The 17,446-nt window shown below is 43.8% G+C and overlaps 1 protein-coding gene across 6 annotated transcripts in view; it reads left to right on the top strand.

Annotated features, from left to right (window-relative positions):
- Positions 1-17,446, top strand: part of LOC115166283 (polyhomeotic-like protein 2) — a 49,053-nt gene that overhangs the window by 15,900 nt on the left and 15,707 nt on the right. For 4 of the 6 annotated variants that reach the window (XM_029720136.1, XM_029720135.1, XM_029720134.1 and 1 more), the window contains exons 2-6: positions 6,065-6,284; positions 8,700-8,885; positions 12,817-12,894; positions 13,212-13,373; positions 17,201-17,290. In XM_029720136.1, coding sequence (XP_029575996.1) covers positions 6,126-6,284; positions 8,700-8,885; positions 12,817-12,894; positions 13,212-13,373; positions 17,201-17,290 — 675 coding nt within the window. In that variant the 5' untranslated portion in view covers positions 6,065-6,125. Of the gene's footprint in view, positions 1-6,064; positions 6,285-7,178; positions 7,351-8,699; positions 8,886-10,324; positions 10,618-12,816; positions 12,895-13,211; positions 13,374-17,200; positions 17,291-17,446 lie in introns of those variants that run through there. The other 2 variants (XM_029720137.1, XM_029720138.1) reach the window with 2 other exon arrangements.

Below are 17,446 nucleotides of genomic sequence, written 5' to 3'. Positions count from 1 at the left end.
TCTCTTTTGGGAGGTTTGTTGTGGTGCCATGTTCTTTCCATTTTTTAATAACGGATTTAATGGTGCTCCGTGGGATGTTTAAAGTTTCTGATATTTTTTTATAACCCAACCCTGATCTGTACTTCTCCACAACTTTGTCCCTGACCTGTTTGGAGAGCTCCTTGGTCTTCATATTGTCGCTTGCTTGGTGGTGACCCTTGCTTAGTGGTGTATCAGGCTCGGGGGCCTTTCAGAACAGGTTTATATATACTGAGATCATGTGACACTTAGATTGCACACAGGTGGACTTTATTTAACTAATTATGTGACTTCTGAAGGTAATTGGTTGCTCCAGATCTTATTTAGGGGCTTCATAGCAAAGGGGGTGAATACATATGCACGCACCACTTTTCAATTTTTTATAAAAAACATTTAAACAAGTTATTTTTTTCATTTCACTTCACCAATTTGGACTATTTTGTGTATGTCCATTACATGAAATCCAAATAAAAATCTATTTAAATTACAGGTTGTAATGCAACAAAATAGGAAAAACGCCAAGGGGGATGAATACTTTTGCAAGGCACTGTAGGTGCAGTTACATTCCATATGTGAACAGACGCCATTTCCTACTGCTAACTTTAGTCACACCACTGATCAACTCGTTGTTAGCTGGCTAGCTAGCATCACTACCTACCTCGATGGCTGAAGGCAAAGAGATCTATTCCATCGCTATGGCAGCAAACATTCCGCCACCAAATTCCATGGTTCTCACAGGGGACTGGATTACTAATTGGGACAACTTCAGGGACGAATTCGAGGACTATGCGCTTGCGACCAGTATACGTGAGAAACCCAACGAGGTACAAGCGGCAACTCTGAGGAGTTTAATGGGCAGCGAATGCAGGCATATCTACCGGCACAATCTCACCCTCACAGCACGACAACAGAGTGATGCAAAGGCCATACTGGATTCATTGGATAATTATTTCAAACCCGCCAAGAACGTCATTTCCGAGCGGTTCGTTTTTGAAAGCTGCAAACAGGAAGAGGGGGAGTCAGTACACAACTTTGTAACCCGTTTGAGGGAAAGATCCGCTACTTGTGAATATGGGGGATTGAAAGATTAACTGATTTGTGACAAAATAGTACTGGGAATTGCAAATGAGGACACGCGCCGCCGTCTACTAAGAGAGAGAGGCTTAACATTAGTAACTGCCATTGAAATGTGCCGCACTGCCGAAGTAACTGACATGAAAATGAGAGCAATGGAAATCGAAACCCCACCCACTGACGCTGATACTGTTCACGCTGTTGCCAGGCAGACATTCAGACAAAACCAATCGAGGCAGAATAAATCACCACAAATGGTGAACACAGACAGCCCCATAGCATGCAAATACTGTGGAAATGTACACGCACAAGGCATAGACCACTGCCCTGCCTACGGAAAACCATGCAGAGCTTGTGGAACTAATAATCGCTTTGCAAAAGTGTGTCTCAAAAGCGAAAGAAGGGTGAGTGAGGGCAAAATTCACTGTGTTGATGATGTCACTCAGTGTTCAGAACAGTGAAAGGGACATTTCCATGCATGAATCCATTGGTGCTGTACACTCAAGAACAACAAATTGTTTGTGACTGTCAAGGTGTTGGGTGCGTACTGGTAGCGAAGTCAGGTGCAGGAGAGCACAGAGTTGTGAACAGGCGCACACTTTATTGAGGCAGGAGAAAACAGCAGACAGATGCAACTGCGTCAAAACCTCCAGCCACAATAGCAAAAGTGCAGAGCGCAAAACACAGTCACAAAAGCTAAAGATATCAAATAAACATACTGCGTGCAATAACACGGATCATAAACACCAGCCTGGCGCGTAACCTCAAACACGTAACACCAAACAATTTCACACAAAGACATGGGGGGAACAGAGGAATAAATACATGCAGTGTGATTGGGAATGTAAACCAGGTGTGCAGGGAACAAGACAAAACAAATGGAACAATGGAAAATGGAGCGGCGATGGCTAGAAAGCCGGTGACGTTGACCGCCGGACGCCGCCTGAACAAGGAGAGGAGCCGACTTCGGCAGAAGTCGAGACAGTGACACTACGATTACACAACAAGCTGCAACAATGTCAACTGGTTTCCGGTGCTATGTGCAACGTAATGAGTTACAAAGACAAAATCAATCTGGCACCTGACACACATCTCTTGCCCAGCAATACTAGCCTAAAGCTGTATTCAGGAGAGCTAATGAGCTCAATGGGCATCTTTGAGACCGAATGTGTTATTTGGGGACACAAACACGAACACAAGACCGAATGTGTTATTTGGGGACACAAACACAAACACAAACACAAGCTGGAGTTTGAGATCGTGAAAACCAGTCAATATCCTCTCCTCTCAGGCTCTACATGCGAGCGCCTGGGACTGATGCAATTCACCGTACCAAATGACCTGCACATCGTGGTGCATGTCCAGCATGGACCCCTGATATCAGCAGATATGACAATGTATTCAACGGGCCCATTGAATCAGTACCTGGGGAGGTACACTTTGAATTGGATGAGAGCATCACTCCAGTCCAGTGTGCTCCTCGCAATGAGCACATTGCAATGAAAGTGGCTGTGAAGGCCCAGCTGGACAAGTATGGCCACATGACATCTGTGACTGAATCAACTGACAACATGGTCTTAGTGAAAAAGCCAGAGAAGCTGAGGGTCTGCATCGACCCAAAGCATCTGAACCAAGCACTGAAACGCTCCCACTACATCATGCCGACACTGGAGGATGTCCTCTACAAGTTTTCCAAGGCTAGGATTTTCACCACAAGAGGCATTTCTTCAATACAAGCTGGACGAAGAAAGCAGCTTCATGACTACCTGGACACTCTGAGGTCGTAATAGTTGGCTCAAGCTCCGATTTGGTGTCTCAGTGGTGACTGAGGTATACCAACGCAAGCAGCACAAGTTACTGGCTGGGCTTAAGGGCATTGAACCCATTGCTGATGATGTCCTGATCGTGGGCTGTGGTGACACAGACGAAGAAGCAGAACACGACCATGATTTGAAGCTCCTGGCACTGATGGAGCGCTGCCGATCAGTTAAGCTGCGCCTTGGCCTGAAGATGCGTCAGTTCAAGGTGAAAGACGTCAAATTCCATGGCCACATTCTCTCGGCCAAAGGCCTGAAGCCGGACCCAGACAAAGTCAGAGTGATCCTCGATATGCCAAACCCGTCTGACGCAAAAGGAGTGCAGCGTCTCATCGGCTTTGCAAACTATCTTGCAAAGTTCATGCCATGCCTATCAGCAGTCTGTGAGCCTCTGCACCGGTTTCTGGTCAAAGACACACCATGGCACTGGCTACCCAAACACTAGGCCTCAGTGCAGGAGATGAAATCTCTGACTTCATCCATGCCAGTGGATGTTGCGCTACTACGACGTCACGAAGACTGTCACAATCCAGAGCGACTCCAGCCAAAGTGGACTTGGATGCTGCCTTATGCAGGAAGGCCAGCCCATTGCATTTGCCTCGAGAGCGCTCACCCCCAAAACCCCCAAAACTATGCACAAATTGAGAAGAGTGCCTCAGCATTTTCTTCTCTTGCCAGCGCTTCCATCACTACTTATATGGTCGAGAGCTGGTCACCGCTGATACTGACCACAAACCACTTATTGCCATATTCAGTAAACCTCTCCTCAACGTACCCAAAAGGCTTCAAAGCATGCTCCTAACTCTGCAAAACTACAGCCTGAAGGTTGTCTACAAGCCAGGACCAGATATGTACATCAGTGACACACTGAGCAGGGCAACAGCACAGTGCACAGGCAGAGGCACTACCTGTCAGCGGCAGGCCATCTGTTCGCTACAGCAGGAACAACAAGATGTTCAACAGATCAATCAGGCAGACTACTTAAATGTCACAGATCACCGCCTAGCCCAGATCAGGCAACACACAGACAAGGACGAACACCTACAGTCACTGAAGTCCACGGTTCTCACAGGTTGGTCGTACCTGAAAGAGGACACCTTTCACAGTGAGAGAATACTAGATCTTTCGAGATAACATCAGCGTGCAAAATGGCATCTTGTTCAGAGGTCAGAAGGTCATTATTCCCAAATCACTACGTCCAGAGATCCTTACTCGCATACACTCCAGCCACGTTGAAGGTGACACATGCTACCGCCAGGCACGTGAAACATTATACTGGCCAAACATGCAAGCAGAAATAAAATACTTTATCAGCAGCTGTACTACATGCAACGAGTACGCTCATGAATAGCAAAAGGAAACCATGATGTCGCACAAATTGCCCACAAGGGCCTGGCAAATCGTCAGCATGGACTTATTCTGCCACAGACAAAAGGACTATTTTCTCATTGTTGAACACTACTCTGACTTTCGGGAAATTGAACTGCTCCCTTATTTGTCTGCAGAGACGGCCATAAAGCGCTGCAAGGTGCAGTTTGCAATGCAAGGCCAGCCTGACAAGGTCATCACGGACAATGACCCACAATTCAATGCACAGTTCAAGCGTTTCACCTCAGAATGGGAGTTTGACCACATGACCTCCTCTCCAAGACCCAAAGGCAAATGGCAAGGCAGAGTCAGCTTTCAAGATTGCAAAAAACCTGTTACACAGGGCCTTGGGTGACAGCAACGACCCCTGGAAAGCCATCTTACAGTGGAGGAACACACCCACCGAAAACATGGACAGCAGCCCAGCGCAACGCCTTCTGTCCAGACGTCTGAGAACTACCATCCCCGTAGCTAACAAGCTACTTGAGCTCTGCGTCATGGCCACAGAACTGCGCCACAACAGCACCACAGAAAGCAGCTCGCTAAGTGTTTCTGCGACCGGACTTGTCGAGACCTACCAGAGCTGAAGGTGGGGAAAACAATAAGGATGAAACCGCTGCCGGGAGACCACACAGGACTTTGGAGGCTGGGCTCGTGCCTTCAGAGAGTTGCACCATCTTCTTATCTGGTGGATGTTGGTGGCTCCCTCTATCGTCGCAATCGGGTGGATCGGTGCATAGCAGAGCAGACAACAAACCAGAATACGTCATACACTCACCTCGATGAGCTGTATCACAGTCCAGGCCTAAGGGCAAGGGGTGCAGAATTGAGACATGAGCCAACTGAAGGTGAGGCTTCTACCCCACCAAGCTATCCAGCTCGTGGCCCTCGTACCCCTGTAAAAGCCCATACTTACTCACGGCTGGGTCGGCTGTGTAAGCCACCGGACAGGCTTACTCTGTAAGAAAGGGACTGTGTTAACTTGTCCTCTGTTTGTATATTTTTTAAGATGACAACTGAAATAAAAAGAAAATGTAATGCTTTTTCAATTGTTATGACTTGACTGTTAAGAATTTAATGTTGTGCCATTATGTTTGCACTTTCTATTGAAAAGGAGGATGTTATGGAGTCTAGTTGATAGGTAATCGACTAGCTGGGCTGTTTCCCGGACCCCGTATGTAGGGACTTGTACAATTCTTCGACAAAGCTATTGATCTTGACTTTTGTGTCTGTCTTTATTATTTTATCCAACATATCATACTGAAACCATTGCCTATTTAAAGTCTGTATCAACAGGCTACCAGTTGCATTTCTTCGATATGAAAAGGAGACGGAAATATGATTGACCTGCACTGCACGTAGGAAAGTGTCCAGACGACTGTGAACTGATTGACCAGTAGGCTAGGCATGAATGTTCTGAAAATCAATCATCTGAAAACGAAACCCATCGAGAGAGAGCAATGTGGTTTAAGGCCTGTGATTCATTTTGATTGGGTTTCTCCAAGTGACTCAATAACGAGCAAATTTGTCTGTAACTCGAGTCGTTTCCCTATCACCTCTCAGAGTGGCCTGCCAGATTGGGGCTAAGGAGTCATGGCTGAGGGGGGAGAGAGTGACCATGTTATCAACACTCTGCCTGTGTTTTATGTGTTTTATAAGACACATGTCCACTAGCTCTGAGTGCAATATTACACCAGCCTTGCAACTATTTTTAAATTAAAGATAAATCTCTCCACTCCCCCACCTCTCTCTCTCACACACTCTTTCTCTCGCTCTCTCTCTATCAGTTAGAGGACTATCCGACTAAGCAGTCACCGTGGATTGTGGGAAGTGGAGGCAGAGGGCGACATGCAGAATGAGGCCCAGGGCCCGGCAGCCGCCAGTGCCAGCAGCATCAGTACGACTCCCAGTGTCAACACCAGCCTGGTCACTACTAGCAGCACTGGGAGGCCAACCCTGCCCCACATCTCTGTCTACGCTGGGATCCCAGGTAGACAGACTGCTCAGGTACAGTAGTAGCAATGTTTGTATACAGTATCTCAAAAGTGTGTCCAGTGTGGTGGCATGGGGTTAGTTGAACCCTTGGGTTGTTGCTGTTGATGTTGGTGTTGCTAATGCTGTTGTTTTCACCATTGCAACATAATCCCCTTATGAATTTGGATGTTTTGTTGCATCACAACAACAACATAGTGCAATAAAGTGACGTTTCACACATGTAAAGCAGCATATGTCTTCAGAAAGCAATACTGTTGTAATAGGTGTTATGAAATGGATCTCCAACCCTGCTCAGTAGTGCAGAACAAGCAGAATTTGCCAGGTCTTTACCGCCATCTAGTGGCCAGTTTAAGACTAAAGCTATCGGTTGTGAGTCCAGGTTGAGTGTTCAGAGATTGTCTCGCTGATGATACTTACATTGAATTATTTTCATACCAGAATATGGTATGTGTTTTTCCTCCAGAAACTCATCGGACACGTCAATGCAAGTGGTGATGTTCTGGCATTCAAAGTATATATAAATGTGTATGTGACCAATAACATTTGATTTGATTTGAAAGTGCATAAAGGTATCAGCATTAATGATGCTTCAAATACCACCCACAGCAGTCCCACCAGTTAGAGACAAAAGTGCCTACCTGATTGAAGACTCTGTGATCCTGACTATCATATTGAGCACTGAGAATCTAGGTCACAGGTCATTGGTCAACCTCCCCCCCCCCCCCCCCCCCTCTCTCTCTCTCTCTCTCTCTCATCTGCCGTGCAACTCCACATAGACTCTCAGTCAACCTGAGATGCAATGATGTCACTGGTTAATGAGGGCTCCCCATGATCTGTGGGAGGGGCCAGTTAGTCTAAGGGAGAGCAGCTATTGGTTCCCAAAGGCAGAACTTCTCTCTTGTGTGGCTAGCCCGGTGCTTGGCTGGTGATTCCAGGTTGGGGAGGATTCTGTCTGAGGATCTCACAGCCCTATAGGTGGAACTTCTATTGCAAGTGATGCCAAGTCGGTTCTAAAGAAAAAGAGAGGGTCTCATCTTATCTAACTCTATGAAGAAAAAGCCCCTGCTATTTGATCAAGGTTTGTTTCAGAGTTTACTGAAGTATTTTTAAAAAAAGATCTCCAAAGTGTGGTACGTAATGAGTTTCATCTGATTACAGCATATCTCATTGATGCTTGTTTGAATTAATCATAAAGAAACAAGTAATTGATAGTTCATTACAATGTAATTACCATTCTACTGTGTACAATCTTAGAAAATGCCTAGTCTGTACCGTAGTATAAAGTGCTACCATGAAGATGGCAAGTTTGCATGTTTTTTCAGTTGCATGGTCTTGGTCTGGTGTAAACAGGGGCCCGGCCAGTGAGGAGTGTGGAGGCAGGCAGGCAGTGATGGAGTAGGGCTGGTCCTCTGGAGGTCAGGGGGGCCTAGGAGGGGGTCTGCTGGGGAATGTGGCTTGGCTGTCAGGCCTCTCTGACAGATGAGGTCTGGGTGACGGGGGAGGGGGGGCGCTGAGCACTGCTGTCAGACACTGGCCCTCTGTCCTCCAGACTTTCTGGGGCCACCATGGAACCACAGAAATGGATGGGTGCCTTTAGGGGGGGAATTTGGGCAATATGCTTTCTGAGGTGTATATATATCCCTCTCTCTCGCTCTCTCTCCTCTCCATCTTTCATCTCTCCCTCTCTCTCTCTGTGCAGGTGATCCAACAGGCTCTGGAGATCCCTTATCTCTAATATCTATCTGTGTGTGTCTCTCTCTCTCTCTCTCTCTCTCTCTCACACACAATACTATCTATCTATCTATCTATCTATCTATCTATCTATCTATCTATCTGTGTGTGTGTGTCTCTCTCTCTCTCTCACATTACTCTATCTATCTATCTATCTATCTATCTATCTATCTATCTATCTATCTATCTATCTATCTATCTATCTATCTATCTATCTATCTATCTATCTATCTATCTATCTGTGTGTGTGTGTGTGTTTCTCTCTCTCTCTCTCACATTACTATATCTATCTATCTATCTATCTATCTATCTATCTATCTATCTATCTATCTATCTATCTATCTATCTATCTATCTATCTATCTATCTATCTATCTATCTATCTATCTATCTATCTATCTGTCTGTCTGTCTGTCTGTCTGTCTGTCTGTCTGTCTGTCTGTCTGTCTGTCTGTCTGTCTGTCTGTCTGTCTGTCTGTCTGTCTGTCTGTCTGTCTGTCTGTCTGTCTGTCTGTCTGTCTGTCTGTCTGTCTCTCTCTCTCTCTCTCTCTCACACATTTCTATCTATCTATCTATCTGTGTGTCTCTCTCTCTCACACATTACTATCTATCTATCTATCTATCTATCTATCTATCTATCTATCTCTCACTCTCTCACCTTTCCATCTTTCATCTCTCTCTCCCTCTCTCCGTGAAGGTGATCCAACAGGCGCTCCACAGACAACCCAGCACGGCAGCCCAGTACCTGCAGCAGATGTATGCAGCCCAGCAGCAGCACCTCATGCTTCAGACAGCAGCCCTCCAACAGCAGCAGCAACAGCAGCAGCAGCAGCAGCTGAGCAACGCTCAGCTCCAGAGGCTAGCTGGTGTGCAACAGGTCCATGTAAGTGGTGTGTGAGTGATGTGTTTGTGTGTCTATTGGAGCATTGATTGTTTGTGGCCACAGGGGACAAGGAAATTCCAGATTGCACTTTTTTATAGTCACCAATACGTTTGTCCCATGCAGCAATAAAAGCCTAAACTCTGATGTTGCAAACAGCATGGTAACTGAGCCATATGAACCATATGATGAAGATGACAATTCAAAAGTGTTACTGATAGAACTATCCTGGTTAAATGAAATGAAATACAGCATATTGACTGATATACTGTGTAACTGAGATGTGGTCAATCTCACCAAAGCAGATCTTGACCGTCTCGACCCAGCTTTCTGCTAAGGTTGGCCTTGTAATACACACTGCTGTCCTGGTGCCCAAAGACTGCCTCTTTATCACAGACATACATTAACCATGTCTCCAAAGTCATGCACACTGGTGATTTCTCTTCTATAGGATGCTGTGTGTGTCAGTGTGTTCATCGACCTTTGACCTGGACCAGGGGTTCACAACCTAGGGGGGACCTTCCTTGATTTGAGTGGTGAAAGAAACTGTTTCTTCTTTTTTACAGTTTGTGATTCTTTATACCGATCTAAACGATGCACAAACCTGTGCTTTCGGCTGTAAAATGTCAGAGGAAGAACCGATTCTGATGCACATGGGAATATCTTTGGTTTGTCTTTATGACATTCAGATGCTGAGGCACGACCTTCTAAAGTAGAGGAGTCAAATAAATTTGACTTTGCTTGGGAGGTAATCTTATACAATGTGTGACTCTGTCGCTAACAATTGATTGAATCACATTCAGTAAAAGAGAATATGTATAATTAAATTGAGGGTTCATATAAATTATCACAATAAAACATATCTGGTAACAGAATAACATTTGGGGAAATCGGGTCTAGACTATTTTCCTTATGCATTATTATTATTACTATTATTAAATAGCCTACCTAAAATATGTAGAAGTTAAACTATGTAGAAGTGCAGGAAATTAACTTAAAAAAAAAATATCATAGGTCCCACAAACTAAACAAACTCAAGCTGGTGTTGTATTTAACCATATGATCCCTGGACATACAGGACACAGGTTGATAAGTATTGATCTCAACTCAACTGATTTCTTTACGTCCATCTTTCAAATCCTCCTAGACAGCCATGGATTACACATGCATAATCTGATTTGCTCTCTTTAGTATCGTGTCGTTCAGTGCTCCACGAGATAGACGAGACATTGAAAAATGATGGTTCTCGCGTGGGTCACACATTCTGGATGGGTGTGTTCATTGCGAGTTGGATCAAAAGCAACAGTATTATTAAAAATGCATATTCATTACCTTAAGAATAGGCCATTGAACCAAACAAACCCATTCAAAAACAAATAGTGTTACAGTTACATGTCATTTTTTAGCATTTTAGCATTTATTGTTTAAATCAACATTTCAAGACAAGGCATGGGTTCTATTGACTAGCTAGCTGATAGACTGTCGAAAAGACTTCCACACTCTGCCTTCCTTCCCTCCATGTTTACCTGCGATGGGAGCTGCTTCCTGTGGGCTAATGTGTGGATTGACGGAGAGCCCTCTGTGCCTTTCTCTGTCTCTCTCTCTCTCTTTCTCTCTCTGAGAATGCCCCCAGGCTTCCTGAGCTCTGACAGTGATGAATGTCTGTGTACCCGGGAGACTGCAAGGCGTATACCAGTGCCAAGGGAACCACAGCACACGACATACCTCATATACAGTGAGGTCCAAAAGTATTTGGACAGTGACATTTTGTGTTGTTGTTTTGGCTCTGTGCTCCAGCACTTTGGATTTGAAAGGAGACAATGACTATAAGGTTAAACTGCAGACTATCATATATTTGTATATATTCATCCATTTTGGGTGAATCGTTTTGAAATTACAGTGATTACATCAAGCTTGTGTCTACAAACTTGTTGGATGCATTTGCAGTTTGTTTTGATTGTTTTAGATCATTTTGTGCCCAATAGAAATGAATAGTAAATAATGTATTTTGTCATTTTGGAGTCACTGTTATTGTAAATAAGAATATTTGTTTCTAAACACTTCTAAATTAATATGGATGCTACCATGATTACGGGTGAATGGAGTCCATGTCCTGACTTATGTTTCAGTCTCTCTATCCTGGGGTTCAGGGTATCCACTTTTGTTTAGAAGTCTGTGAGAAATTACAGTGCCATAGACATGGACCTCAATAGCGTGACGTTGAATTGACGTTGAATTGAGTGTGTATCTCAGTAGGAATGGTTAATAGTTAAAGGTCAATTTAAAAATAATAATCTTAATATCAAATCATTTCTGGGTAAACTCACCTTACTGTGATTATTTTTTATTATTATTTAACATTTTCAACTGAACACTATCTTTCTTATTGGTCTGTTAACTATGTCACCAGGCAGGCTAAAACTCCATCCCACCAAAACTATTCAAACAGCTCTTCCACTAAAAGGGCATTATCCTCATTTTCACAATTTCACAGTATTATTCCAACCTCATAGTGTGGAAATACAGTGGGGGGAAAAAAGTATTTGATCCCCTGCTGATTTTGTACGTTTGCCCACTGACAAAGAAAGGATCAGTATATCATTTTAATGGTAGGTTTATTTGAACAGTGAGAGACAGAATAACAACAAAAAAATCCAGAAAAACACATGTCAAAAATGTTATAAATTGATTTGCATTTTATTGAGGGAAATAAGTATTTGACCCCCTCTGAATCAGAAAGATTTCTGGCTCCCGGGTGTCTTTTATACAGGTAACGAGCTGAGATTAGGAGCACACTCTTAAAGGGAGTGCTCCTAACCGCAGCTTGTTACCTGTAAAAAAGACACCTGTCCACAGAAGCAATCAATCAATCAGATTCCAAACTCTCCATCATGGTCAAGACCAAACAGCTCTCCAAGGATGTCAGGGACAAGATTGTAGACCTACACAAGGCTGGAATGGGCTACAAGACCATCGCCAAGCAGCTTGGCGAGAAGGTGACAACAGTTGGTGCGATTATTCGCAAATGGAAGAAACACAAAAGAATTGTCAATATCCCTCGGCCTGGGGCTCCATGCAAGATCTCACCTCGTGGAGTTGCAATGAGCATGAGAACGGTGAGGAATCAGCTCAGAACTACATGGGAGGATCTTGTCAATGATCTCAAGGCAGCTGGGACCATAGTCACCAAGAAAACAATTGGTAACACACTACGCCGTGAAGAACTGAAATCCTGCAGCGCCCGCAAGGTCCCCCTGCTCAAGAATGCATATACAGGCCCATCTGAAGTTTGCCAATGAACACCTGAATGACACAGAGGACAACTGGGGAAAGTATTGTGGTCAGATGAGACCAAAATGGAGCTCTTTGACATCAACTCAACTAGCCGTGTTTGGAGGAGGAATGCTACCTATGTTTTGCAGAGGGGTCAAATACTTATTTCCCTCATTAAAATGCAAATCATTTTATAACATTTTTGACATGCGTTTTTCTGGATTTTTTTGTTGTTATTCTGTCTCTCACTGTTCAAATAAACCTTCCATTAAAATTATAGACTGATAAGTTCTTTGTAAGTGGGCAAACGTACAAAATCAGCAGGGGATCAAATACTTTTTCCCCCCACTGTATATACTACCGTTCAAAAGTTTTAGAACACCGACTCATTCAAGGATTTTTCTTTATTTTTACTATTTTCTACATTGTAGAATAATAGTGAAGACATCAAAACTATGAAATAACACATATGGAATCATGTAGTAAGTGTTTTTATCTTGTCAGCTCAGGGATTCAAACCAACAACCTTCCAGTTACTGGCCCAACACTCTAACCACTAGGCTACCTGCTGCCCCAACCACTAGGCTACCTGCAAGTTGGCACAAATTATTGATTGTTAGTTTTGATATTGGTACCTTTCTTCATTTCCTTCATTTCCCAGGCTACCATAGTGACAGGAAGACAGAGCTCCAACCAGAATTGGACCTCCTCTCACCAGACGTGTACCACACAGACCACTGTGAGTGGAACTGTTTTAATAAAGCTGTCTGTCTGTAGCTAGTCCACTGATTTTAATGACTGTCCCTGTTTCTGTCTGCTTGTGTCCTTGTGACCTAGATTATTTTTGGGTGTGCTACATGTCCATGTCAGCATGCCTGTTCCTGCATCTTTGTATTGTTTGCGCCTTTATGACTTGATTATATCTAGGGCATGAGGGCATGTTCATGAGTGGGCAATCTTACAGAACGTTCGTAAAATAAACATGTTAACAGATATGATTGGAATTGTGTTAGTTCTTCTACAAGTTATGGTCATTACAGTACACCCCTCTCCCAGGTAAACCCGGCCACACCTCCAGCAGCAGCCCAGATAATCAACAGAGTCCAGAGTGTTAGCTCCACTCCCTCCTGTATCCCCCAGCAGGCTGTGCTTCTAGGCAACGCCTCCAGCCTCGTCCTCACCGCCAGCCAAGCTCAGATGTATCTGCGGGCTCAGATGGTAAGAGAATGGCACGCACACATTTGTCATACCTATTTCACCGCTGATTGAATGGTCTATAGTCATCTCCTCTCCACACAACTAGATGGGCCTCTTCATCTGAATAGTAAAGGAACGTTTTGCTCAATCTACTCAAATCTAATTGTATTGATCGCATACACGTTTAGCTGATGCTATTACGGGTGTAGCGAAATGCTTTTGTTCCTAGCAGTAATATCTAACAATACACTTTAGGCTCCGTGCCTCCGGGAGCTTCATTCCCCTCTGTAGGCTCCGTGCCTCCGGGAGCTTCATTCCCCTCTGTAGGCTCCGTGCCTCCGGGAGCTTCATTCCCCTCTGTAGGCTCCGTGCCTCCGGGAGCTTCATTCCCCTCTGTAGGCTCCGTGCCTCCGGGAGCTTCATTCCCCTCTGTAGGCTCACTCCTTGCCTCTCACTTTTTCTCTCCCACGGTGTGCCATGGTGCTCCATTTATGTGGCCTTTATGGCTGGTTGGCACTTTCCCCTAATTACACCGAATTGGTGCCATCAGCGTTGGGGTGCCCAACCTGGGTACTCCCAACAGAGGGGGCCAATGTCCCAGCACGTACCTCCCCCGCTATCACCAACCCCCAGGGTAGACCTGCCGGGATACCACAACACACAAATATAAAAGCAAAATAATGGAATTAAGAAATATATAAATATTAGGACGAGCAATGTTGGAGTCCGGAGTATAAATAAATATATATTATTTGTATTTATTAATGATTAAATACAGCCTTATTCTAAAATGGATTAAATAATTTCCTAATCAATCTACAAACAATGCCCCATAATGACAAAGAAAAAACAGTTTTTTATTTTTATTTTTGTAAATGTATTACAAATAGAAAAACGAGATATGACATTTACATAAGTATTCAGAACCTTTACTCAGTACTTTGTTGAAGCACGTTTGGCATCGATTACAACCTCGAGTATTCTAGGGTATGATGCTATAAGCTTGTCACACTTGTATTTGGGGAGTTGCTCCCATTCTTCTCTGCAGATCCTCTCAAGATCTGTCAGGTTGGATGGGGAGTGTCACTGCACAGCGATTTTCAGGTCTCTCCAGAGATGTTCGATCAGGCTCAAGTCCGGGCTCCAGCTGGGCCACTCGAGGACATTCAGAGACTTGCCCCGAAGCCACTCCTGCGTTGTCTTGGCTGTGTGCTTAGAGTCGTTGTCCTATTGGAAGGTGAACCTTCGCCCCAGTCTTGAGCATTCTGGAGCAGGTTTTCATCAAGAATTTCTATGTACTTTGCTCCGTTCATCTCCCCCTCAATCCTGACTAGTCTCCCAGTCCCTGCCACTGAAAAACATCCCCACAGCAGGATGCCGCCACTACCATGCTTCAGTGTAGGGATGGTGCAGGTGTCCTCCAGACGTGAGGCTTGGCATTTAGGCCAAAGAGCAACTTGGTTTTTATCAGACCAGAGAATCTTGTTTCTCATGGTCTGTGAGTCCTTTAGGTGCCTTTTGGCAAACTCCAAGGGCAGTCTCCCTGACCAAGGCCCTTCTCCTCCGATGGCTGTAACGTAACAAAATGTGGGAAAAGTCAAGGGGTATGAATACATTCCAAATGCACTGTATAGACATTATGGACAATACGTGGATAGAATATACAGTTGAAGTCGGAAGTTTACATGCACCTTAGCCAAATACATTTAAACTCAGTTTTTCACAATTCCTGACAATTAATCCTAGCAAAGATTCCCTGTCTCAGGTCAGTTAGGATCACCACTTTATTTTAAGAATGTGAAATTTCAGAATAATAGTAGAGAGAATGATTTATTTCAGCTTTTATTTCTTTCATCACATTCCCAGTAGGTCAGAAGTTTACATACACTAAATTAGTATTTGGTAGCATTGCTTTTAAATTGTTTAACTTGGATCAAATGTTTCGAGTAGCCTTCCACAACCTTCCCACAATAAATTGGGTGAATTTTGGCCCGTTCCTCCTGACAGAGCAATGGCCCATTCCTCCTGACAGAGCTGGTCTTACTCAGTTAGGTTTGTAAGCCTCCTTGCTCGCACAAGCTTTTTCAGTTCTGCCCACAAATTGTCTAAAGGATTGAGGTCAGGGCTTTGTGATGGCCACTCCAATACCTTGACTTTGTTGTCTTTAAGCCATTTTGCCACAACTTTGGAAGTATGCTTGGGGTCATTGTCCATTTGGAAGACCCATTTGCAACCAAGCTTTAACTTCCTGACTGACGTCTTGAGATGTTGCTTCAATATATCCACATAATTTTCTTTCCTCATGATGCCATCTATTTTGTGAAGTGCACCAGTCCCTCCTGCAGCAAAGCACCCCCCACAACATGATGATGCCACCCCTGTGCTTCACGGTTGGGATGGTGTTCTTCGGCTTGCAAGCCTCCCCTTTTTCCTACAAACATAATGATGGTCATTATGGCCAAACAGTTCTATTTTTGTTTCATCAGACCAGAGGACATTTCTCTGGTCGATCTTTGTCCCCATGTGCAGTTGCAAACCGTAGTCTCGCTTTTTTACGGTGGTTTTGGAGTAGTGGCTTGTTCCTGCTGAGCGGCCTTTCAGGTTATGTCGATATAGGACTCATTTTACTGTGGATATAGATACTTTTGTACCTTTACAAAAAGCAACCTTTACTTTTGCTGTTGTTCTGTGATTGATTTGCACTTTTTACACCAGAGTACGTTAATCTCTAGGAGACAGAACGTGTCTCCTTCCTAAGCGGTATGACGGCTGCGTGGTCCCATGGTTTTTATACTTGCGAATGAACCAGACTTGTGGAGGTCTACAATTTTTTTTCTGAGGTCTTGGCTGATTTCTTTAGATTTTTCCATGATGTCAAGCAAAGAGGCACTGAGTTTGAAGGTAGGCCTTGAAATACATCCACATGTACACTTCCAATTCACTCAAATAATGTCAATTAGCCTATCGGAAGCTTCTAAAGCCATTACATAATTTTCTGGAATTTTCCAAGCTGTTTAAAGGCACAGTCAACTTAGTGTATGTAAACTTCTGACCCACTGGAGTTGTGATACAGTGAATTATAAGTGAAATAATCTGTCTGTAAACAATTGTTGGAAAAATGACTTGTGTCATGCACAAAGTAGATGTCCTCACTGACTTGCCAAAACGATAGTTTGTTAACAAGAAATTTGTGGAGTGGTTGAAAAACAAGTTTTAATGACCTAAGTGCATGGTAGTCTGGCTGTATGTAAACTTCCGACTTCAACTGTATAGTATATCTGAAGAATACGTAGGAAAAAATAGAATATGTACAGCAATAGTTGAATAGGATGGACTTGACTAGAATAGAGTACTCTATGTTTTCCATATGATTTAATATGATGATTTCTTTCATGTGGCCAGGGTATAGATATGTGGCACAGCAGAGGGTAATTTAGGAAAACAAGACTCAAAACTTGAGTGTCAGTTATGTTTTTACTGGCAGATATACTGAGGTTCCTCGTATGATTTTTTGGACAGGAGCCATAATGGATAGTAATGTTTTTGTGTTGTTGACAACTCTTTCCTCTCTGAAACCATCAAGCATCCTTGAGTTGCTATCCATCTTAGATCCGAATAACACAGTGCAAGGCTGCACATGGCTGGCCTTGTTCAAAATCAAATTGCTGCCAGGGAAGAAAATGCCTTAGCCATGTAATTCATGGATGGCAAGATTCAGTTGAAAGAGCTTTGTTACTGTTATTTTTTGGGCTCAATAGCTCAGTGGGATAACACCAACTTTATCTGAGGGCTTAGCTGGTCCTGATATGGAGCAGTCTTAGTGCCAATCTTTTTTGTTGTTCTCCCAGCTCATCTTCACCCCAACTGCAGCTGTTGCCACTGTCCAATCAGCAGCCTCATCACAGTCTGCCACCAACCAACAGTCTGCTAGTGCACAGGTAATATTCACCACACACAACCCCAATGAGCACATACTTGGATACAATTTTTTATATTTTTTACTTTTATTTAACTAGGCAAGTCAGTTAAGAACAAATTCTTATTTACAATGACGGTCTACACCGGCCAAACCCGGTGATGGTGGGCCAATTGTG

This window comes from Salmo trutta, chromosome 28 (genome assembly GCF_901001165.1).
Source record: "Salmo trutta chromosome 28, fSalTru1.1, whole genome shotgun sequence".
Lineage (NCBI taxonomy): Eukaryota > Metazoa > Chordata > Actinopteri > Salmoniformes > Salmonidae > Salmo > Salmo trutta.
The sequence above is the reverse complement of the archived record's forward strand: the minus strand, read 5'-3'. Positions and strand labels throughout refer to the sequence as shown.